Source organism: Mus pahari, chromosome 5 (genome assembly GCF_900095145.1).
Source record: "Mus pahari chromosome 5, PAHARI_EIJ_v1.1, whole genome shotgun sequence".
Classification (NCBI taxonomy): domain Eukaryota; kingdom Metazoa; phylum Chordata; class Mammalia; order Rodentia; family Muridae; genus Mus; species Mus pahari.
Genome location: NC_034594.1, coordinates 161,606,913 through 161,630,905, shown reverse-complemented (window position 1 = coordinate 161,630,905; position 23,993 = coordinate 161,606,913). Strand labels below are relative to the sequence as shown.

General features: G+C 40.8%; 1 protein-coding gene across 1 annotated transcript in view; it reads left to right on the top strand.

Annotated features, from left to right (window-relative positions):
* Window positions 1-4,839: 4,839 nt before the first annotated feature.
* Cenpf (centromere protein F) overlaps window positions 4,840-23,993 on the top strand; it is a 44,327-nt gene continuing 25,173 nt past the window's right edge. The window contains exons 1-9 of the mRNA XM_029538795.1: window positions 4,840-5,001; window positions 5,950-6,146; window positions 6,990-7,096; window positions 7,488-7,579; window positions 9,486-9,771; window positions 10,836-11,038; window positions 17,398-17,523; window positions 18,916-19,044; window positions 21,426-21,548. Of these exons, the coding sequence (XP_029394655.1) occupies window positions 4,840-5,001; window positions 5,950-6,146; window positions 6,990-7,096; window positions 7,488-7,579; window positions 9,486-9,771; window positions 10,836-11,038; window positions 17,398-17,523; window positions 18,916-19,044; window positions 21,426-21,548 (1,425 nt within the window). The remainder of the gene's footprint in view (window positions 5,002-5,949; window positions 6,147-6,989; window positions 7,097-7,487; window positions 7,580-9,485; window positions 9,772-10,835; window positions 11,039-17,397; window positions 17,524-18,915; window positions 19,045-21,425; window positions 21,549-23,993) is intronic.

Sequence of the window (23,993 nt, the reverse complement as noted above, 5' to 3'; positions counted from 1 at the left end):
GGCTTCTTCCCAGGATTGCTTCCTGCTACTGACGTGCCTCTTCTGTCACTATTACATAACCTAATGATTCATGGGCCTCAGCCCACCCTATTGGACAAACTTCCTCTAGATCACCATGAAGATGTACTCTCATGTAGTAATTTGGTATAGACGAATAGATGATTTTGCAATTTCTGATGATGATTTTCTAGAACTCAAATTGATGTTAGTAATCTCAAGTCCCCTAAGAAATAAAGCTGCAAATAGTGCTCTTCACACGTCACAGGCTAATTACACTAGGGAAAGAAAGCAGGCTTGGGACAAATTTATGATCAAGGAAAAGCATTCATTCTAGGTCAGGTTCAAGGATGAGGCTACAGGTGTGCACTATAATAAGGCAAGGGCATGTAAAACTGTTGCTTTGAATTTATAATGAGTTTACAAAATGAAACACTGCTTTGAACTTACTGTCAACATCTTTCTGTAACTCTCTTCTGTGTAACATTTCATCTATGAGGTAATTTTATAAAGAACTTTTGTCTAAAAAGGTAAAATTTGCCAGAGAGAAAAAACAAAGTGTGGCATTTAGGGCTCAGCCCCATTCGCCAAATGAATATATGTCTATTTGTCTACATGTATGTACATAAATACATATGTAGGTATATGTGTATCTATGTAAGTTGGCATGAACACTTGTGAAATTGTTGAGAAAGGTGGTCCAGCAAGGCCAAAGTGTGTGTGCTTGTGTGGGTGTGTGCTTGAATTCTCCCTTTTTCCTCTTCTTTTCTCTCTGGCTCACAAAGTGTTAACAGGCTCCAAGGCTCTAGCCTGGCCATGGTCCTTGAGTCAGAGTGAAACTAAGCCTTTTTTCTAATATCCTTGCTGCTATCAGCTGGATTTAAATTACCAGAAACTAGTGGCCTTTAGCCTTAGAATAGCAAAGAGTTAAAGGAAGAGGAAAAACTCCTGAAAGTAAGCAGCTTTTGGACATGCAATAGCAAAGAATTAAAGTCAGAGGAATTGCCAAAAGTAAGTAGCCTTTGGCCACAGAATAGCAAAGAGAACGGCCAAGGAACAGCTTTGGTCCCCATCTGACTCCATATCTCTTAGCTGCCTTCCTGGGGAAACTGGGTGCCAGGATAAGCCCTGGGCACTAAGTGACCCTAAAAAGAAATGGGTTGTGAGCAGAGAGACAATGAGAGGGATTGCTGGGGTGGGGAAGAGGAACTAAGAGCATATTTATGTTTTAATTTTATGTGCATGCATGTTTTGCAGCACGTATGTCGTTGCATACCTGTTGCCTGTGGACCCAGAAAAGGGAATCAGATTCCCTGGACTGGAGTTATAGTTATGACCTACTATGTGGATGTTAGGGACTGAACCCAGGTCTGCAAGAGCAGCAACTGCTGAGCCACCTCTCTGATTCCAAGGATATTTACTTTTTTTTTTTTTTTTTAAATTATTTTACTTTTAATTTATTTTTCACACTCCATATTCTATTCACCTTCCCCTCCCCATCCACCCTCTGTTTGCTCCACATCCCACACCTCCTAAGGATACTTACTTTTAAAGAAAAATATTTAGGCATTTAGGTGCTATTAGGAAAGTGGAAGTAATATACTCAGTTTAGAAAAGCCTTGTGAATATTTGAATCTGATGAAAAGTGTTCCCCTCAGATCTCATATTCAGCAAATCCTGTCGGCGTGCGCCACCACAACCCGTGCGAATCGCATATTCAGATTTTGAAAATATGATGGAGATGACTGAAAGGTCAGCAGTTGAGTTTTGCATGCATGTCTAGATTCAAGTTCAGATTATTTGTTATACTGTGCCTCTGTTCCCTTCCCCTCTTTTCTTTTCCAGACAAGGACTCTTGTCTATAGCCAGGCTGTCCTCCAAACGCCCTCCGCAGGGCTGCTATGACAGGTACGCGCCAACTTTGAAAGTAATAATCAACTTCGCAGCCAACTTTTATAGTAATAATCCCCTCAGAGCTAACACTTTACGTTTGTCCTACGGTTAGAGCGGCCACCCCGCAGCACAGGCCTCACCCTGCTCCTCAAGCCCGCCCAGTCGCTCAGGGCTAAACCTTCATTCCAACCCGCAGTCCGCTCCTCGGAGCGTGCGGCGCCCGTTACTAGGCAACGCCAGTGCATCCGACGTCTGCGCAGGCTCCGCCACGGGCACTGCTTGTTTTTAAACAGTCGTCCAAAAGGGCCAATCAGAGGCGGCTCTTCCAGAAGCCGGGTGAGGATTGGTCGAAAGCCTCTCGCCATGGCCAATGGGCGTGGAGGCTAGCTGGGCGGGACCGGAAGTGATCTGAGGGAAGAGGGGCGGCGGCCGCGGGCAGTTTGAATCGCGCGTGCTGGGCGGGGAGAACCGGTGCGCTGGGTGAGGAGCTCGGCGGTGAGGAGCTCGGGGCTCTCAGAGCCGGGAGCCAGGTTCTGTGAGGAGCTCAGGTGAGCAGCCCCCGTCCTCCGCCCGCGGCGCCCTCATGGTTTCTAGAAGCTTCTTTCAGGGTCGCCTGGGTGCCAGGCTGTGCTGTGTGCTCAGCAGCCAGAAATAACTAGCTCTGGCAGAGAGGCAGGGGATCCTGACGGAGGACAGCCGTAGAAACCTGCCAGACCCTCTTTAGGGCCTGAGGCGGGCGGTGGGCCCACGGAGGGAGCCCTCCGCATTTTAAAGACATACTTTCCGGTGGAAGTACTTTTACACCGTCGCCACCGAGATTTTGCTTCATCTTTCGTCTTCCTCTCAGACCCTGCCTCTTTAATCTTACTTTTTTTTGCATTTACGGATTTTACAACTTTTGCTCTAGTGACCCGATTTAGGTGGCTAACAGACGGTTCCTTACCCAGTCAACACCTAATGGCAATTAGGTGATCGGTGTGATGTATTTATATGTAAGTGTAGGAAAGGTAGAAAATGTATATAAGTGTGTAATGAACATAGTAAAAAATGTCTTTTAAACACCCAAGACTAATAACCAAAACTCTGATATCATCACTCAAAATAACAATCCTCAAACCCACTGATACCCGCTGAACAGTATATACGTGGAGAGACTAGACAATGCTCAGAGCTGCACATCTGAGAAGACGCCATCCTGATCAGGATCCTAACCCTCAAATCAAAAACTTCTGTTGACTTGTAGGGCCTTAATGGGAAAGGATGTGTGTAGTCCTGCTTCAATTTGATGTCTCAGGATCAGGTGGTATCCAAGGGGGTCTTCCCCTCTCTCTGAGAAGGGAAGGTGTTTGTGATGGTGGGACTGGGATCAGAGGCGGAAGGGGGGCTACCATTAGGATGTAGAATGAATAAATAATAATAAAAAGGAAAAAGCAAAACTACATATATAAATATCTTCTTGTTCTCAACAAAGTGTGTGACTGCAAACATTCATATAGCTGTTTGTAGGTTTTGAATTAGAAAAGAAACCTGCTGGATTCCCTCCTAGATTTTTTTTTTTTTTTTTTTTTTTTTGTCTTGTTGGCTGTGTAGCCCTGGCTGGCCTGGAACTCACTCTGTAGACCAGGCTGGCTTCAAACTTAGATCCACTGGTCTCTCTCCCAAGTGCTGGTGTGGAAGGCGGATATGGCTGTGGCATCTTGATGTATTGATTTCGGTGACTGGCTGAATTGTTAAGACAATTTTTGCATGTGGGTTTTGGTCTAATGTACTCTCCTCATTCTTGAATGAACAAGCTATGTGACTGCCATCTCTTAGAGCAGGGTCAATTGTTCTTTGTTTTAGTTAAGAGGCCTTTGGTTTCTTTCAGAAAATTTTGTGGGAAATTGAGTGTGGAGTTACAGATGTCTTCTGCGAAATGAGATCTGGGGAAAAAAAATAATGAAGCTGACAGCAAAAACTGTCTTCAAGGCCTGGTATCTAATATGCCAAGACCTTTGTTTCTCTTTAACTTTTGAAAGTAGTTTTTCAAAATATTTACAGTTAGATACTATCTCAGTATATATACACAGATGTGTTGGCTTGGAAAGCGATGATCCACATTTCCTCGGCGTCATGAGCTGAAGTATATTTTGGGGGCATTGACATAATAGTTAACACATACAGAAAGTGTACTGGGAGATGCCATTCTAATGCTCCAAGAAGTTGTCAACATCATTCTCACAATTGACAAAACAAGACACAAAGAACAGTTGGATCTGAGTGACAGTGGCAGGGCTCGAGTTGTCCTTTGAGTCCCTGTCTGTATTCCTTTTTCATGTGGAGTGTGCCTTTATTACCTTTGCAACAGTCCTGGCAGTAGCCTGGCACTCATTCTTGACTGATGCATGCATCAGTATAACAAATGATACAGCTTGGAAAGAGTTAAATATTTTATGAGAAACTGACTGGAAACTATGACCTGTCTGGGAATCACAGAAAAAGCTTTCCTGAGGATAAAAAGCAGTGGTTCTCAAATGGTAGGTTTTGACCCCCTCCCCCCAAGGGTCACATATCAGATATCCAGCATATCAGATGTTTATGGTTCATAACAGTGGCAAGATTACAGTTAGGAGGTAGCAATGAACTATTTTGTGGTTGGGGGTCTAGGAGCTGTGGTAAAGCATCTCAGGATTAGGGAGGTTGAGGAGCACTGCTCTAGAGTCTGAGTGCTAATGAGGGGAAGAAGGAAAAGAATGTAAGTGTGACACTTTCCTTTCATACAGCTAGGATTTGTTGCAAAAGGAAGTAGCTCTCTTAAGATGTTAAAATGGAAAGATAAGAATAAAATGAGGAAACTACAGAGTGTTATAGAATTTTAAAAAAGTTTCTTTACTAACTTTATTATTATTATTATTATTATTATTATTATTATTTTCAGTTTACTTCTAAATGCTTTAAAAATAAAACAAGATGAGCTGGGCCCTGGAAGAATGGAAGGAAGGTCTCCCCTCCAGAGCTCTTCAGAAGATTCAAGAGCTTGAAGGACAGCTGGATAAGCTGAAGAAGGAGAAACAACAGAGGCAGTTCCAGCTGGACTCTCTCGAAGCCGCGCTGCAGAAGCAGAAGCAGAAGGTATCAGTGCGGCGGGCAGCCGCCTGCTGGCTCATTCACCTTTATTTCACTTTAGTAGGAAGCTGAGCTTGCCATCTCCAGCTGATAACTCCTCCCTGGTCTTCTTCATCTACTTTATTGCTGCCTGCCTGTGGATATGTAGGGCTTAATTTCATTCTAATTTATGTTTGGGAAATGGCTTTTTTGCCATGTGTGAAAAGGTCAAGTGTCTGGCTTCAGATCTGGATTGGGATAGTTTTCTGATATTTTACAGTTAAAATGGAGATTGCTGTCTAACAGTGAGTTTTAAAAACCTTTGGTATTCTCTTCTGGGGTATTTATTAATGACAATGTTTAAAAAAACAAAGCAAAACCCTGCTAGCCATCTGTGTGGTAGTCAACTATGAGTATGACTTCTAATCCAGTTTAGCTTGTGGAGGGATTTTTGATTCCTTAAAATATCTGGCTTCCTCAGTGAAACTTGAAAATGAATAGTTCAGGAAAAGTTATAAGGTTTATTTAAAATTTTTAAAAAAATATATTTATGTGTGTGTGTTGTGTGTGCCTGATCGTATACCACATGCACGAGGACTCAGAAAATGATGTCAGATCCCATAGAGTTGAAATTCTGGACAATTGTGAGCCATGTGATGTGGGTGCTGGGAACTGAACCCAGGTCCTCTGTGAGAGCAGCAAGTTATTCTTACTCATGGAGCCATTGCTGCAGGCTTTTATTTTCAAATTCTTTAGAGGATGTTAAATGATAATATAGTGTGTGACTTTATAGAACTTTCTGTCTATATGCTTAAGAGTTTGGTCATTTAAAAGTTCTTTGTTCATGAAGCATCACCTCCCCCACCCCAGGGGCTTATTATTACTACAGAATCGCAGAAAAGTTAGAGTCAGATTTATATGTAATGCTTGGTAAGTACATAACTATTTTCTTGTCAACAATACAATCTCTTTTAGGTTGAAGATGGAAAGACTGAGGGTGCAGACCTGAAAAGGGAAAATCAAAGATTGATGGAGATATGTGAAAATTTGGAGAAAACAAGGCAGAAGCTTTCTCATGACCTTCAAGTTAAGGAGTCACAAGTGAATTTCCAAGAAAGTCAACTGAGCTCATGCAAAAAGCAGATAGAAAAACTGGAGCAGGAACTTAAGCGGTAAGTGTCTGAGAGACATTCCCGTGGACTTGAGTGCTGAGGATCTCAGACCTCCACCTGAGAGCTTGGGCAGAGGCTGAGGAATCCTAACTTGTAGCTAGGCTCACATTAAGAACTGTTAAAACTTGTAGTGCTAAGGGTCCCAATGTACAATGCCTGCAGAAAGACCAACCCCTTGCTTTTGCCAGGTACTCAGGGAAGCTACAGCTGCCAGAGACCAGCCCTTGCTTGCCTGTGATTTCTGTTGATAGAGCAAAAGAGCCCCTAAAGTAGATGGGTAGCATTTCTAGCCATAATCTTTTTAGATGTGTTATGTTAACTTAATTTTTATATCTCTTTTTAAAATGCCATATATCTATCAAATCTTTAAATTATTTGTGTGTTCATGCACACGTAGGGAGGTCATTGAATACTTTTTGGTAGTCATTTCTGTCCTATGAGTTCCCCAGGTTCAATCTTGGATTGGTGGCAAATGCCGTTACTGCTGAGGCATCCTGCCCACCCAAGTCTCTTCTTTTGCAGTGATTAGCATAAGTAATGTCTCCATTTTCATAATTAGAACCTATGTTTCAAGAATATCATTTGACTTGGGTTTCTGAAGTTGTATCCCCAGCCCCTCTATACTTCTTTGCTGCTAAAGTATTACAGGACTTGATAATATTTTGAAGGGAGGGTACTTCCTTTTACTCTGGCTTAAGAATTAGCTCTCACTAAATGTTGGATAAAAAGGGTTTTGAGAGGCTAAGTTTCATACACTTCTTTGTTCCTTGGAAATGTATGGCATTGGTATTCTGTTGTCTTTGTTCTAATCTGTGTTGTTGGTCTCTTGGGTTTTTATAACAGGTGTAAATCTGAATTTGAAAGAAGCCAACAAGTTGCACAATCAGCAGATGTTTCTCTGAATCCATGCAGTACACCACAGAAACTCTTTGCAACTCCACTCACACCGAGTCAGTATTGTATCTGTATAAACAACTCTGAGTTTTAAATTATGAATTAATGACTTAGTCTAATTTTGGACTCAGCTTTTAATTTTAGTGTTTCAAAAATGTCATTACCCACTTGCATGTTTGTTGAGTTATGTTGATCCATTAGGGGTAAGCATTAACCCTTACATTTTACCTTTCTGCAGTATGTTTCAAAAGAAATTCAGTTTCAGAATATAGGAAACACCTCTGTTTTCATATGAGTAATTTGATCAATACTTTGACATATTGCTCCACAGTGTTCTATTAAATATTGTTACTTATTTCAAGACTTAGCACAATTATTGCTGATCTTTTAAATTCCTTTGTGAAATCATTAGTTGGCACAAAATCTTATTTGCTTGTCTGGGTTTAGGTTCCACATACGAAGATCTAAAAGAAAAATATAATAAAGAAGTTGAAGAACGGAAAAGATTAGAGGAAGAGGTTAAAGCTTTGAATGCAAAAGTAAGTTCATTATGGTCCCTGCAGATGGAGATGCATTTACAGAAACCCTTTGCTATAGAATAAGAAGAGTTATTTGCCTTATATAGATCTGGTATATTTCTCTTACCTTGAGAAAAACTCCAGCCCTCATTTGGTAGTGATTTTTTTTTCTTTGTTTTAAAAATAAGGGCCAGCAAGATGGCTCAGCAGGTGAAGGCCCTTGTTGTGCCATCCTGACTTCCTGGGTCTGATCCGTGGCACCCGTGGAGGAAGGAAAAAACCGACTCCCAGAGCTGTCTTCTGATCTGCAGGCAGGTGCAGCAGTACGCACCTTCTTGGACTCACCTGTTAGTCAAATAAAATTAAACTTAGACGAGATCTGGGCCTTGTGGAACATGCCTGTGATCTCAGCACTGGGGAGACTGAAGCAGGAGGATCTTGAATTCCAAGGGGTCCAGAACTATATGGTTAAGACCTTGTTTTAAAATGAAAACTAAAGACTCTAGGTGAGGTTAGTTTTTTCTGCAAATATTAAATGTTCATGGGGGTATCAAGGGCATTTTATCTTATTGAAACTGAGATATGGAGAGGAACATGTTTGGAGAGGCAAGGTCTAGGGAATTCTAGTTCCTGGTGCTTGCTGCTGGTTCCTGTGGTATAATGCAATCGCTATCAGAGCTGTGGGTTTGAGAATTGTTAGTGTGGTGTCCTGTTTCCTCTAGGTAGTTGTCAGTAGGGTTTTCTGTTTGTTTTGTGTTTCTGAGACAGTCTCCTATCTTAGACTGGCTTCAAACTTATTATGTAGCTGAGGATTGCCTTGAACTTCTGAGCTTCCTGCCTTGTTTTCTGAGGGCTGGGGCCAGGGTCCCAGATATGTGCCACTGAACTTGGTTTTATGCAGTGTTGTGGATAGGATCAAGGACTTCATGCATACTGGCCACATACTCTACCAACTGTGCTGTACCCTAGAGTGAGACTCCATTATCATATGGGCCAGTAAACAGAAGTGATGAGATAGTTGCTTAAAGGCAACAAAGACATAGGCATTTAATGAGATGCTATAATTCAAATAGCTTAAGGCAGACTTTATAAGTAGGTAACTAAATATTGATGATCAAAAGGTACCTATTTCTTTACCTGTTCTTAAAGCTTGTTTTGAGGTCACCAGGATTTTTGTACCAAATGTACTGCTTACCAAAATAAATAAAAGTAAAATTATCCAACTTGTCTTAGAGACATGTACTTCCTCATTTGGTACCAGTTTTACTCCTGATGTTAAAAGGAGGATAAATTCTGTAACCATTGAACCTCTCCAATAGCCAGAACAGTGCTTGTTATAGAATTAACATAGCATCTATCTCCAAGTCTTTATCAGAACGAAGGCAGGAGGTACTTTAGAGCACAGGCTAAGTGCAAGTGTTGATTATAAAACATCCACATGATGTTTCTAGGGGATTACCAGGTATGAAGATGAAATTAGTGACAGTTCTATAGGTTGATATTTAGTGTAAAAGTAGGTGGGGAAGGAAGACAAGACAAAGGAAAGCCAGTTTGGGAATTTAAGATGGAGGTAGATAATGGTAAACAGTACCAAGATTTAGCTGTTATGAATTGGTGGCATCTCAGGTGGTAGTTCTTGCTCATCTGAGAAATCTGTTAGGACATTGCATCACTAGGTCTTGGGACTTAGGATGTCCTGCATCTGTTTGGTATTCATTATTAGTATGTTGTACTAGCATTGTCATTATGGGATTGTGGCTTCATGTTCTGTTTGGAAAGAATAGCCCTGAATGTTGAAATTTCCAGGTTTGTGTTTGTAGAGCATATGCAGGATCCTAGGTTTGATCCCCAACACTGGGGAAAAAGATAAATACATTTAAAAAATAGGAGATTTCTAAAGGGCTCTAAAGAGTTTCTGGTTTTGCAGAAAGTGAGCCTGCCTGTTTCCCAAGCCACCATGAACCACCGGGACATCGCAAGACACCAGGCTTCCTCATCAGTGTTTCCTTGGCAACAGGAAAATAGCCCAAGTCGCCTTTCATCTTGTGCTCTGAAAACCCCACTGAGGAGAGATGTCACTGCTGCTCACTTTTTGGGGGGAAAAGGGACTCCTAACAAGTCAGGTATGAAGACAGGGAGAGGAGATTGCAGCAGCCTCCCTGATGATCCTCATAGCTCTCAGCTTTTGCACCAGGCCAAAGCCCAGAATCAAGGTAACTTTCTGACAAATTATGTTTAAATGTAGGTTTTCTAGATAATTTTAGTCTGGAGTGTGCACTGTATATTTTGTTAGACACCCTGCTAGTTCATATTTCAGACCCATGTTGTGAAGTTTGCCATTTCTGTAATGACAAAAGACACTGACGGTTTTGGAGAAACTTGTCTTTTTATTGGAACATGGTGCTATCAGCCTTTAGAAGTAGTCTGAAAGCTTTGGTTTCTTTTCCCAAAAGCAGAGAGAGAAGGTTATTACAAGTTTGCAGTTCTCATGCTTCTCACCTGACTCTTAGAATGAGCCTGTGCTCTGACCAGCCTTGGCCAGAGGTATGACCCTTGTGCAGAGCTGCTCTGCCCTGTGTGCCAGGCTTTCCATATGGGAACAAACCTGTAACCTTGGCTGCTGTTCTACACTTAAACTGACAGCCAAGTGTACCAGGTGGTGTTTTGGAATCTGCTCTGTGGCCATGGTAATTTCCAGTGCTGTGATACATGGAGAATCATCATCAGTATGTGCTGGTGAGAGCTGCTGCACTGCCAATGTCATTGGAACCAGCACTGTGTGCAGGAACAGGGAGGGACCTCATTGTTAATTTTGGCAGTATTAGAGGTTTACACTGTTGTTGTTCAGTGGAGGCAGAGCTCTTAGGTACTGTAGGGAGTGAGCATTCACTGCCCAGCACAGGGTGGATTGATATGGAAGGACATAAAGCAAACCTTACTGCCCAGAGTGGAAAGTTCAGTGACGGCTTTACAGAGGACATGCCCTGTGATAAGCACACCACTACCGTAGATACTGCTTGTAAAGCATTTCCTTCCTGTGCTCCTCCGTGAAGATGTGAGTAGACGTATTTCTCTTCTTTCTCTGGAGTATTTAAATATATATGTCGGTGGGGATGCTGACTGTTGAAGTTAAATCCAATTAGTTTCTGTATTGAATGTAAATTAGAGTTATCTCACTGAAGATTTCAGAGTATGTAAAATAAATAAGTTGTGAACATTTTGTAAATATATGTCTATCTATCCATCTAAATTGGAATGTGTTCTTTTGTGCTTTAAGACCTAAAAAGCAAGATGACTGAGTTAGAATTACGCATGCAAGAGCAAGAAAAGGAAATGAGAAGCCAAGTGAATAAATGTCAAGAGTTACAGCTACAGCTGGAGAAGACAAAAGTGGAATTGATTGAAAAAGAGAGAATTTTGAATAAAACCAGAGATGAAGTAGTAAGAACCACAGCACAGTATGACCAAGCGGCAGCCAAGGTACTTGAGTTTTCATGAATGGTTGAGAAAGAGCTGGTTTTCATATCTGAGTTCCTGAAGGAATTCTTAGTAAAGGCTGTAGAAAGCACATGCTGGGTGCTGTTGGTGCAGGTGAACTAGTAGGCTGTGTGGCTGGGTAGGTAACAGGATCTGTCTTGCTTGTGCTGTTGCAACTGAAGTGACCTTGAGTAAGTCACAGTGGACAGTGATAGCACTGATGGAACAGGAGGAATAATGAAGCTGTAGAAGCATTCATTCCAGGACACAGGGTGGCAGTTAGATGATCTGCCCCTGGGGCTCAGCAGGTGCATGCAGCCATAGACCTTCCTTAAGGTTTTGAGTGAGGTCATATTTAACCCAAGCCTACCTCTGGTTTTCTGTTTTTTTTTTTTTCTGTCACTAGTTTTCATTCACTAAGTTATTTATTGAGTGCTGCTGTCTGTTCAGCATTGTTCGAGACCTGGAGATATGTAGAGCAACAAGAATTATTGGAAGCAGAATATAATAATATTGAGATAAATTCAGAAAATAGTAGTATAATAAATAATAAAGTGTTTTGTTTTTTTCTTTTGAAGTACACTACTATCATGGAGAAGGGAATTACCTTACAGAACCAGCTATGATGGATCTGGTGCTTTCTGGAGCCAGTCTTCGGCCCAGTGGCTTTTCTTATTCTGTTTGGAATACCCACTTTCCCTCCAATCTCTGTGTTTTCTTGCCATTGCCTCTGGCATCTTCCTCAAAGTCCTCTTAATGTCACTATTTATATCCTAGGCATAGGGTTCTTTCTATTGGCTATTAGAATTACAGAGAACCCTGAAAAACCATGTCTGAGGTGTTCTTAAGGAATTGTTTTCTTTTCATAAATAACATTTCTGAGTATTAGGTGAAAAGTGCTTCAGTAGACCTGTGTCTCTTTGCTTCCCATGGACAAGTTCCTTTTTCTTCCCTAATTAGAATTTTGCTTTAAGGTAATTGAAGGTTCACATTTAGTTATATGAGGTTCTAGCTTATTAATGTGGCAGACTACACTGATTGGGTTTCAGATATTTGAAGGAGCCTTATGTGTTTGGAAAGGGTCCCACGTGACTATGTATGGTATGTAACTTTTTATTTAGATGTGAATTTTATTTGCCAATAACTTGGTAAGGATTTAGGTGTCTGATTTTCATGAGAGGTATTTATTGTTTGGCATTTCTTTTTTTTCTTATATCTTTGTATGATACTTGTTATCAGGGTAATTTCAGCTTCATAAAATGAACTGGGGATAGTTCTGTTCTGTTTTCTGGAAGAAAGTGCCATTGATTTATTTTTCTTCTTGGATGTAGTAGAATTCGCTAGTAAAACCACCCAAACCTAGAGATTTCGTTCATGAAAATTTTAATGTTTACATTCAGTTTAAAAAAATATTTCATGTATATGAGTTCACTGCAGCTATCCTCAGACACACCAGAAGAGGGCATCAGGTCCCACCACAGATGGTCATGAGCCACTGTGTGGTTGCTGGGAATTAAACTCAGGACCTCGAATGAGCAATCAGTGCTCTCAACCTCTGAGCTGTCTCTCTAGCCCTCCCTTTATTTATTTATTTATTTTTGTTAAATAATTAACAAAATCATTTGTCTCCTAATGTTTTCTGTTTTTAATCAGAGTTGTCAAATTTCTGTATTCCTCTTTCTATTTTCATTCTACTTTGATGTATGTTTTGCATACACTTAGGTCATGGTTTTTTTGGTTCTTTACTGTTGGTGATAACTATTTGTCATGACTTAAGCCTGCCATTTTTGTTCTGTTTTCTGTTTCTGCTTTTTATTGCTTTGTTTCTTACCTTTCCATGGAGTACGTACACATTTCATAGGATTCATAGGCTGTTGGTATGTTCATTTTGCCAGCTTTAACAAATTATGTCACACTTCTCTCCCTTGTTTTTACCGTTCCCCATTTATAATAGTTTTAAATGTTTTCTTAACATAAACTTAGAACTATATTGACTGTATTATATTTTTTAAGTCAGTTGTCAGATGTTTAAAAATGTCAGAGAGTATTGTTGCTTTCTTGTGTCTTCTCCCTTTCCAGGGTTCTGAGTGTATCTGTGTTTGTTTCTCGATTGTTACTTTTCTGCTTCCTGTTGGACTGTTTTAGGGTATGTGTGCTGGCCGAAAGGCCCTAGTCTCCCTTTATTTGAAGATGGTTTGACTCCTCTTCATTCCTGAAGGCATTTCTAGGTTGTGTTTGCTTGTTTTGCGCTGTTTTCCCCTAGTGAACTCCTTAGTTATTCTCCTTCCTTCTTTCTCCTCAGTTTATCTCCAAGTAATGTTCTGAATGTGAATTTGTTGCTGTGCAGAATACGTGAGAATATCCCTAGTCTATCTTTTTTCAAAGTGAAGTTTAGATGTAAAGATTGAGGTAAAGGTTTTGGCAGAATACCTGGGCCACTCTGAATTTATAATATTAACTTCTGTTATCACAACTTATTGAGTTTATAGTCAACTCGGCTAATTTTAGGTTCCATCTCTGTCTCTATAACAAGAACCAACATTAGTCTTGTTTTGGTGAGAAAGGATCTTTGTCCTACCTGTTACTTTTGGTGAGGTCTCTTATCAGATTATTGTTAGAGTTTTTACTTGGACAGTGCTTAGAACTTGACTCTGGCCTTCATCTCATTACTATTCCTCCAGGTCCTTAAGATTTGGTTTTATTTCTGTGTCTTTTGGATGTCTTTTTTTCCCCCAGTTGGTTTCAAATCTCCCCAACTGAAAATTCAGTTTCATTTTCTTTTATGCCTCATGAGACTTTGTTAAATGTTTCGCTGACATTGCATTATGTTGTGTGTCATTAGAATTGCTTATTTAAAAAAAAATGGGGCTAATATACTCTGTGCTCTCAAGTGATTGAATGCTTGCTGGTAGTTTGGGTCTTTTCTAACAATTTTCATACTTTCGTTTGAGGCTGCAAGGCTCAGGGGTCATAAACTACACAGTTGCAAGAACTTGAGCTTACAATTTTGAGCATTGTTTATCAACTTTATGCAGATGACACTTTCATAGGGGTTGTATATTAGATATCCTGTATAGCATATATTTACATTATGGTTCATAAAAGTAGCAAAATTACAGTTATAAATTAGCAGTGAGAAGAACTTTATGGTTGGGGGTCACCACAACATGAGAACTGTATTAAAGGGTCTCAGCATTAGGATGGAACCACTGTCTTAGAGTATTGTGGAGCATCCATGACATCTAGTGGCCAGTTACTTACACATGGACTGTGCATAACTGGTACCACAGTGGCAATCAAAATATTTTTGAATGAAGTATAAATACCTTCAAAGTTCTGTTTTAATTTACCCTATCTATAAAGACAGGATTGAAGTCCCTTAGGAATGTGTTGCACTTTGAGGGAGTACCAGTAGAGGGCGCCTGGGGTCCATTTACTTTGGTGCTTTTTAATGTATCTATCTATCTATCTATCTATCTATTTATTTATTGTGAGATTGTCAGTCATCAAAATGCCAGTCTGTCCTTATGGCCAGTGATCTTTGAGTTGTTTATCCATTTCCATATGCAGAGCAAAGTAGGTTCTCAGTCACTATTTGTTAAATTTATATTTTTTCTTATAAATCACGTAGTACTAAAATTAAAAACTTAAAGCTTATTGTAACAATGAAGGTATCTTAATGTCTGAGGCAGAAGGTGAATTTGATCTGTTGGCTTAAGCATGTAATGTTTTCTGAGGCTAGGGAAATGGTTCAGTTGGTAAAGTACTTGCTGTGGACCTGAGTGGAGCCCCAGCACCCAAATAAAAGCTGGGAACCCATCTGCATGATAGAGTACACACATGCACACACATGAACTCATCTGCATGATAGAGTACACACATGCACACATATGAAACTTTCAGTGGTTTCTGTTGAGAAACTGTTCCTTCGTGTTGCTCAGGCTGGCCTCAAACTGATGATTTCCTGTCTCCGTCTTGAATGCTGAAATGTGCCACTAAGTAAAGCTCATTTTTATCATCTTAAAGTTCTGGTATTTCCAAAATCATTTCGTCACCATTGACCAGTTTGGTACTGTTGATCTTTGCTTAGTTAAAAACTGACATTTTGTCTTCCAGCAAAATATTGCATAGTGTTTTCTTCAATTCTCAGATTTCCAATATAATACTCATAATAGTGTTAAATTAGACTCTGGGTAGCTGAACAGATGGCTTCCTCAGTAAAGTGCTTATCACACAAGCCTGAGGACAGTAGTTTAATCTGTCCCCAACACTCATGCTTAAATGACTTGCATGTATAAATGGGGTTTGTGAATTGACTCAGTGGGTAGAAGTAGTCGCTTGCAGAAACTGACAGCCTGAGTGTAGCCCTTGGAGCCCACGGTAGGGGAGAGCTCACCCCTCCTAGAAACTGTTCTCTGACCTGTTTGCATGTGTTGTGCTCTCTCATCACATATGCACACGTAGTAATTCAACATAGCTGGTAATGGTTGCATGTGTCTGTAGTCCTACCACCGGAGATGAAGTAGGGTGGGGACAGAGGCAGAAGGACCCCTGCTGCTGGCTGCCTAGGCTGTCCAGCAGAATTGTGAACTCATCCAGTATCATTTAGAGACTCTGCCTGAAAAACTAAGATGGAGAGCCATTGAGATGGAGAGCACTGATGTTGACTTCTGGTCTCCACGTGCACCTGCTCACTTTTCTACATATTTGTAAACCCATGTACATATATACTCAAACATGTATGTATTGGTAGAATTTAAGAGAAAAATATTAGTGGGGTGGCTTATTAAATTGAGGCATCTCACAGAGTGGAGAACTCTTTCCCATTGATATAAGCTTTCTGCTTTTTCAATTATTTATGTGCATTGATGTTTTGCTTGGATGCATGTCTGTGTGTGTGTGTCAGATTCCCTGGAACTGGAGTTACAGACAATTGTGAGCTTGTATGTGGGTGCTGGGAATTTCTAGTCCTTTGGAAGAGCAGCCAGTACACTTAACCTCTGAGCCACCTCTCCAGCCTCTATAAAGCTTTCTTATTACTACTTAAATGTTATATTTTTGGGGTCAGCCATTTTAAGGATTTGAACTTAAAGGGATGGCTTCAAGGAATGGAATGAATCTCAACACTTGAGTGATTAAAACAATTTTGTTTAATTTTAGGAAAATACCCTAAGTTTTTATGTAATTTTAAAATTGGCAGATAACTGTATATGTAAGAAAGCAACAGCATATTCTTTCTGTTGTTTGTGAGAACATAATTATAAAACAGCTGTGGTTTTCTGGGGTTCTGTGAGCCTCTAGAAATGTAATGGCATAATGAGTATTATGGGAAAAAGCGGTTTATTTAATATTTAAGGTTTTCACAGAGATTCATTATGAGCTGGGCATGGTGGTACATTCCTTTAATCCCAGCACCAGAAAGATAGACTCTGGCAGATCCTGAGTTTTTGAGGCTACCTTGGTCAATGTTGCAAGTTCCAAGCCAGCCAGGGCTGCATAGTTAGACCTTGACTTGGGGGTTGTGGGGACCTGTCTGTCTGTCTGTCTGTTTCTAATATGATTACAACAGACTTTCATAGGACAGTAAGGATCTTGCCCTAGTTATTTTTTTGCTCCTAAATCACTAGGCCAGTATCACTGCCTTGCTTGTTTATAGATGTTCTATGTGAAGGAGGTCAGAGGACAACTTGTAGGAGAAGGCCTCAGCCTAGCTGGAACAAGAGTTTCTGGGTCCTTCTCACGTCTGCATCCCTCATCTTGCCATGGGAATGCTGGATTTACAGATGCAAGCCATCCCATCCTGCTCTTCATGTAGGCTCTGGGGACTAGAGTCAGATTGTCAGCCTTGTACTGAGCTCTCACGCCTCGTGATCTGCTTGCCATGCAGTGGTGTTGGTGTGTTCTAATACTGCTGTCTGCCTTTCCCATGCACACTTTGTGAAATGTTTTAAAGATGTGCTGATGTTTAACATCCTTGCTGATATTTCCTCCATATAAATTTCATATGTGTTTATAGAATCATAGTAACCTTAGGATTTGGATAATGAATTTGAACCTGACTTTAAGTGAAATAAAAAGACCAAAACATGGTAAACATGAAACAGACTTTAGGGATTACAATTTATTTTTATTTTATTTATTTTTTGAGACAGGTTCTCAGTATGTAGCCCTTGCTGGCCTAGAACTCATTATGTAGATCCTACTGACCTTGAGAGATCTGCCTACCTCTGCCTCCCCAGTGCTGGGTAGGTTTCAAGGTATGGATCACCATACTGGCCTAGACTAAAATTTCTTAAAAGACAAAATTTGGCTTTCTTCTCTGAGTAACTAGTTTTGTATGGAACATTTTTATCTGTTATCAGTGTGCTACCTTGGAACAAAAGCTGAAAAATTTGACTGAGGAGTTGAGTTGTCATCGACAGAACACAGAGAGTGCTAAACGTTCTCTGGAACAGAGAATTAAGGAGAAAGAAAAGGAGCTTCAAGAGGTAAGGTGGCTGGGTTCATGGAAGACTTTTTATGAGAAAGACCTGTTTACTTTGCAGTTTGGAAGGAAGAACTACTCACTGTGACTGGGGACACTATGGAGCAGGCATGCTTTGTGAGCTTAAGGCCACTGCATTTTCCCTCACATCTGCATTTTTATACTTTTTCCACCATTCACTTCTTGATTTGCAAGGACGGACTCTTTTGGAGTTAGTCTTGTTAATGGGCTTGGAATATGACACTGAGTGGGAAAGGAGCGTCCTTAAGCTCTTGCTCTACAGTGAGGGTTGTCTTATGGTCTTCAGTTGTCTTTCAAGGCTGTGAGTTGGTTAATTACCTAATAAGGTGTTTGAGGTAGTCAGGTAGTCACCTTTGAATTAAAGGTGGCCTGGTGGGAGTGTAGCATCAGTGTGGCTTGTTCAGGTGCTTTAGTATGAGCAGAAATGGTAATCACGATTCTCTTGGTTGCCAAAATCAACTAGTAGCATTTACTTGTTCTTTCAAATGAAGACCATTGTAAATGGTATATGACTGATTAGTTAAGCCCCCTTTTCTTTCTTTCTTTCTTTCTCTTTTTGAACATGAACTTATTTAGCCCAAGCTCTTTGAACTATTGATCCTTTTGCTTTCACTGGCCAAGTGCTGGATTAGGTATATGTGTGTCACCATGCCAGATCCTATAGCTGTTTTTTTGATTTGTTTTAAAAGCAAGTCTATATGTGTTATGGGCACATGTGAGTACAGATGTACACACACATACATACACATGTATGGACATGAGTGAGGAGGCTTGAAGTTGATGTAGAAAGTCATCTTCAGTTGCTCTCCATTTTATTTTTGGAGGCAGGGTTTCTGAGTTGAACCTAGAGCTGGCTGATCTATTATTATAGCTAACCAGCTTGCCCTGGGGATCCTCTTTCTCTGCTTCTTGAGTGCTGAGAATACAGCTGGCTGCACACCTACCTGGGCTTTCTGGGGTTCCTGGGATTCATGTTCATACATGGATGGCAAACATTTTATATACTGAGCCATCTTCATAGTGCCTAAGCCTAAATTTTTAGTGTGTTCTGGGCAAAGTTGTGTTGATTGCAGCTCAGCTGTTCTTTCCTACCTTTCATCCTTCAAAACTGAGATAACTAAGATAGGCGGAGATAGGCTGGCTTACATGTGGTCAGTTGGTGACTTTTGACTTTTCCCTCGGAGAACTGGATTTGATTATCAGAAACCAGCATCATGGGTGATTGATTGTATGTGGCATTCAGTACATGGTCAGCATAGCTCCCTGTTGTCTCTTGCACTTTGCAAATAGCATTGCCTGGTAGGATGCGTGTGCTGCACCTGTGCCTGGGATCACCTTTGTTAATGGTTGGTTGATGTGATGTTTTGCTTTTCAGGAGCTGTCCCGACAGCATCAGTCTTTCCAAGCTCTGGACAGTGAGTACACTCAGATGAAAACCAGACTTACCCAGGAATTACAGCAAGTCAAGCATTTACTCAGCGTCCTCCAGCTGGAACTAGAGAAGGTAGGGTGCTGAAATTAGTTCACACAGTCCTGCACATGTGTTCCCTTTGTGTCTTAGTGGACTTAGGTTTTGTTTTAACTGAAAGTGAAAATCAGGAAAAAATGTGACGTTTAATACATACTTTTTGAAAAGTATAATATTTCAGGTTTAATATGTCTATCTTAAACATTTGTCATTGTTTATGGTGAAAACTTTCAAAATCCTTTTTCCCAGCATTTGTGCAGAACATAACTATTGTGTGTAGTCACCCTACTGAACAGTAGCATACCAGATCCTGCTCCTGTCTAACAGTCTTTAGAACCTGAGAGTCATCTTTCCCTTCCTCTTGTTCTCCCATATCTGAAATGACTGTTTTCTTCCCAACACCCTTGGGATCAGCGTTTTGGTACTCTTATTATGGAAGTCGGTCGAGGTCTCTGTCTCCTTAAACATTCCGTCCTTAGTTCCCTTTCAAGGTAGAAAACAATTTTTGTGGTTCAGTTTTCTCAGAAAAAGGGTGATAGGTTGCGTTTTTAGATCTGAGTATCAGTGCAGGTCTTTGATATTCTGGTCATTATGGGGTATATAACAATGGGGAGCTGTCCTAAGAATTTCCTTCCTCCAGAGAGTTAAAGTTCTGGCAGTTACCAATTGGCTTATTTAAGACTCATAAGCCCGGGTTTCTGGCTTTGCATGTTCTAGCTATTTTATGATGGCTCTTGTTCTATGTCTTGGGTCTATGGCATTCGACCATGTGACTTCAGTTGTTGTTTTCTGGATGAGTACCTCCTTTAGTCCCCTGTATCCTTCTAAACAGGAATTACCTTCTTCACAGTGCTCAGGCCCACACTTCCAGGTTTCCCACAGTTCTTGTCTCACATCTCGACCTAGTTCATCAAAACTGCTGAATCTACCTTTGTTGATGCACTATTTGTCTGTGTTTGTATTTTATAATGTATATATTCCTTTGTGAATGATAGTATATTTTATTTTGTAATATTTTTAATTTAAAAAATTAGAAGATACATACAATATATTTTGATCATATTTCACCTCCTTTCTCTACTTAATGCTTTCTAGAGCTACACTCCCAACTCCATATCCTGTTTTGTTTTTTGTAACTCTTGAGTCCAATTTGTACTGTTAATGTACTCATGTGGATGGCACATTCAGTGGAGCAGTGACCATACCCTTAACAAAAACTGTTCCTCTCTTAGCAGCCATCAGTTGTCCACTGCTCCTCAGTTAGGAATGGGAGGTAGCTATCTCCTCCTCCCCAGTTCATGCTGGAGTGTTGACTAACCTGATCTTGTGCAGGTCTTGAACACACAACTGCAGCTGCTGTAGACTCATGACTGCAAATGTCCTGTCATGTCATGAAGACATATTTCACTCTGGTCATCTCCACCCTCTGGCTCTTACAAATTTTATAGCATGTGGTCTTGTCACCATTACTTCTCTGGGACTAATTTTGTCGTCCACCCAGAAACTTTCCCATGTGCCCTTTCTCTAAGCTAAGAATAAATTTGACTTTTTTGTCAATGTTTATACATGATGTTGAATACAGCTGCTTTAACCATGTCCACCGCAACATCCCGATCCCAGTTACCATTTTCAGTCGCCATGCTAGCTTCTTGTCTGCCTCCTAAATCCCCATCTGTGCTTGTTTCTTAACAGTCTGTTTTCCGTCAGTAACCAGAGCAAAGCTATCATCAGGGAAGTCAGACCCCATAGCTCCTTTGCTCAATTCTGTGTAGTCACTTACTGCCCCATCACTAGGCCAAATCTTGCTTGGGTGGCAGACCCAGGTGCCTTCCCTAACTCCCTGTGAAGTTCATCTCCTGTGCTCCCCTCCCTTGCTTCACTTTGCCGCGTGGCCCCTGGCTCTCAGCTCAGGCCTCGATTGCAGTGCTACTCTTGGGCTGCTATTTACTCATGGATTGGGAGGCCTGGACTTGTCCATTTAGCATCCCTGGTTGCCACATCTATCCTCAGTCTCTGATACTCTGTTTTCTTTGGTTTGTTTAATTTCTTTTTGTAGTGTGAACATTTGGGTGTGTCTCTGGCTCATTTGTGTACTGTGCAGTTAGGCCTATGATGTTCTGAAAACTTATGGACTTTTTCTTGTTATTTTCCTTAATAAAGTAACTACTTTTATAGCATCCATGGGTAGTATAGAGATGATGCAAAACTCACAGGAGGATGTGCCTAGGATGTAGGCAAATCCCACAACATTCTATATAGTGAGGGGATAATCACCCATTTTTCTCAATCTGTCTGTCTGTCTGCCTCTCTCTCTTTTTCTCTCATCTCTGCTTCTTTGTTTTTCTTAATCTTTAAGAATGGTTGATTCTTTGCAGAAAACATGCATTCAGAACTTGGTTCTTTTTTCTCTTTTGTAGGTTACATCAGCGAAGCAGCAGTTAGAAAGGAATTTGGAAGAAATTAGGCTCAAGCTCAGCAGAGCAGAACAAGCTCTTCAGGCAAGTCAGGTCACAGAAGATGAGCTGAGGAGAAGCAGTGAGGTATGTGAGCAGGAGGGTCAAGGAAGAGACCCCACACAGGATAAAAAGAGAATGTCTTTCTTGGGAAAACGAAGTGTGTGTGTGTGTGTGTGTGTGTGTGTGTGTGTGTGTGTGCGCGCGTGCGTGTGTGTGTGTNGTGTGTGTGTGTGTGTGTGTGTGTGTGTGCGCGCGCGCGCGCGTGTGTGTGTGTGTGTGTGTGTGTGCGCGCGCACACACACACACGTATGAGTCATATCATGCTCCTGGAGGTCAGAGTACAACTTGGAGGCATTGGTCTCTCTTCATCCTCATGTGGGTTCCCAGGATCAAACTCGTGTTTTATATATGTTTAATGTACTTGTTTTTCTTTTTTTAATTTTGAAGTGATTATTTATGCATTTAGCATGAGGAATTAAGAATCTATAATCCAACCAGACCCCCCAGAGCTCCCAGGGATTAAATCACCAACCAAAGAGTACATACATGGAGGGACTCATGGCTCCTGCAACATCTGTAGCAGAGAATGGTCTTGTTGGCATCAGTGAGAGGGGAGGCCCTTGGTTCTGTGAAGGCTCGATGCCTGGGTGTAGGGGAATGACAAGGTAGGAGTGGGTGGGTAGGGGAACACCTTCATAGAAGCAGGGGAAGGGAGGATAGGGGGTTTCTGGGGAGTGGGCTAAAACAAGGAAAAGGGGATAACTTTTGAAATGCAAATAAATAAAATATTCAATAAAAAATATGCAAAAAGAACATATAATCAAGTTTTAAAATTTTTCATTTATATGTATGTAGTATCTGTGTATCACATTTACGCTTGCTCTCCCACATTTATGCTTGCTGTCCTGAGAGGCCAGAGGGAGAGGTTGTGAAAGCCTCTGTGTCCTCAGCAAGGGCAGCAGCCACTGCTCTGAACCTTTGAACTCTCTCACCAGTTCTGTAGTCACAAGTTGTAAAGTAGCAGTTACTAATCTGTGGGTCAAGACCTTTTCAGGGGTTGAATGACTCTTTCACAGGGGTAGAATATTAGATATCCTGCATATCAGATGTTTACATTATGATTTATAAGTGTAGCAAAATTGCAGTTATGAAGTATCAACAAAAGTAATTTTATGTTTGAGGGTCCATCACAACATGAGAAACTATATTAAAGGGTCACAGCATTGGGAAGATTGAGAATCGCTGTTTTAAGGGTTATTTTAGACCACTCGAGAGGTGTAATTATGAAAAAAGGAAGGAATTGTTTGGAATTTAAAGGGAGTAAATGAAACTGTTAATGTGGATTATTATTTAATTTACCTCTACCTTCTCATTCATTCATTCATTCATTCCTCCATTCATTTGGCAGAGTCTAAGTTGTCTAGAATAGCCTAAAGCCTACTTAAGTAGCTAACATAGACCTTCACTTCCAGATCCCACTGCTCCTTTCTCCCAGGCCTGGGATCACAGGCCTGTGCTGGCACATATATATTCTTTTTGTTTTGAGATACATACATTCTGACTGTGTGTCCCAGGCTAGTATGGAGCTTGCCTTATCTCTACAATGCTGAGGTGTGAAAACCTTTTTCAAGGATTACTTTGGAATTATACAGTATTAAAAACCCCATGGAAATCATAGACTTAAAGAAATGACCTTAGTTCAGTCTCTGGCACTGTCAAAAATAAATAAAATAAAATAATGTAATTATAAATGGATTTATTCTTTAGCAATGAACACTGATCTTAGGGTCCAGTTTGCAGCCTGTTGAGTGTTGCCTGTAGAGATACCTGTTCTGCCAGGCAGTGGATGAGGGCCAGCTGTAGGAGTGTTCTGAGAAACTTATTCCTACACATATCAGCTTGCCTTCTCTGAACTTCTCTGGTAGCCTGGAGTTTGTTTTAAAGGACTTATTTAAGAGGCATTTAGAAACAGCTGATGGATGGATTTGACTAGAGCCACAAATTAACAAAGAGCAGAGGAGCAGTAGAGGTGGCTTCTCAAGAATTACAGGAGAATGTTTTCCCACTACTGAACTGTTTTGTCATCACTTTTTAGCCTGCTAACGATGAAAGAAAACTAATTTTATCCGTAACGATAGTTCCTTATCTAGGTGGTAAAGTCTAAATATATTTGCTCCCATGGTATTTCACTGTAAATGTGAACACCTGTCATAGCAAAGAGGAAGTTATTAAAGCAGCCAGCAACAAAGTGAGAAGACTGCTGGAGATAGGATGGGGGCATTCAACTCCTGCACTCCAAGTGGAAAGCATTCAGTCAAATCCTGTGATGAATTCATCTGCAAACATTTCCAGTGCATGTTTATTGCAGCAAAACAAATGTTTGCCGTTTGGCCAGTGGGGGCCAGCCAACAGATGCTTCTGCTAACGTTTCCACAGGCAGGCTGGCGTGAAGCTCTTCCCTCTGTGAGCCTCCTGTTAGCCAGAACTCTCCTGTGACTTGACTGGCTGCCCATTCAAACATTTTGTAGA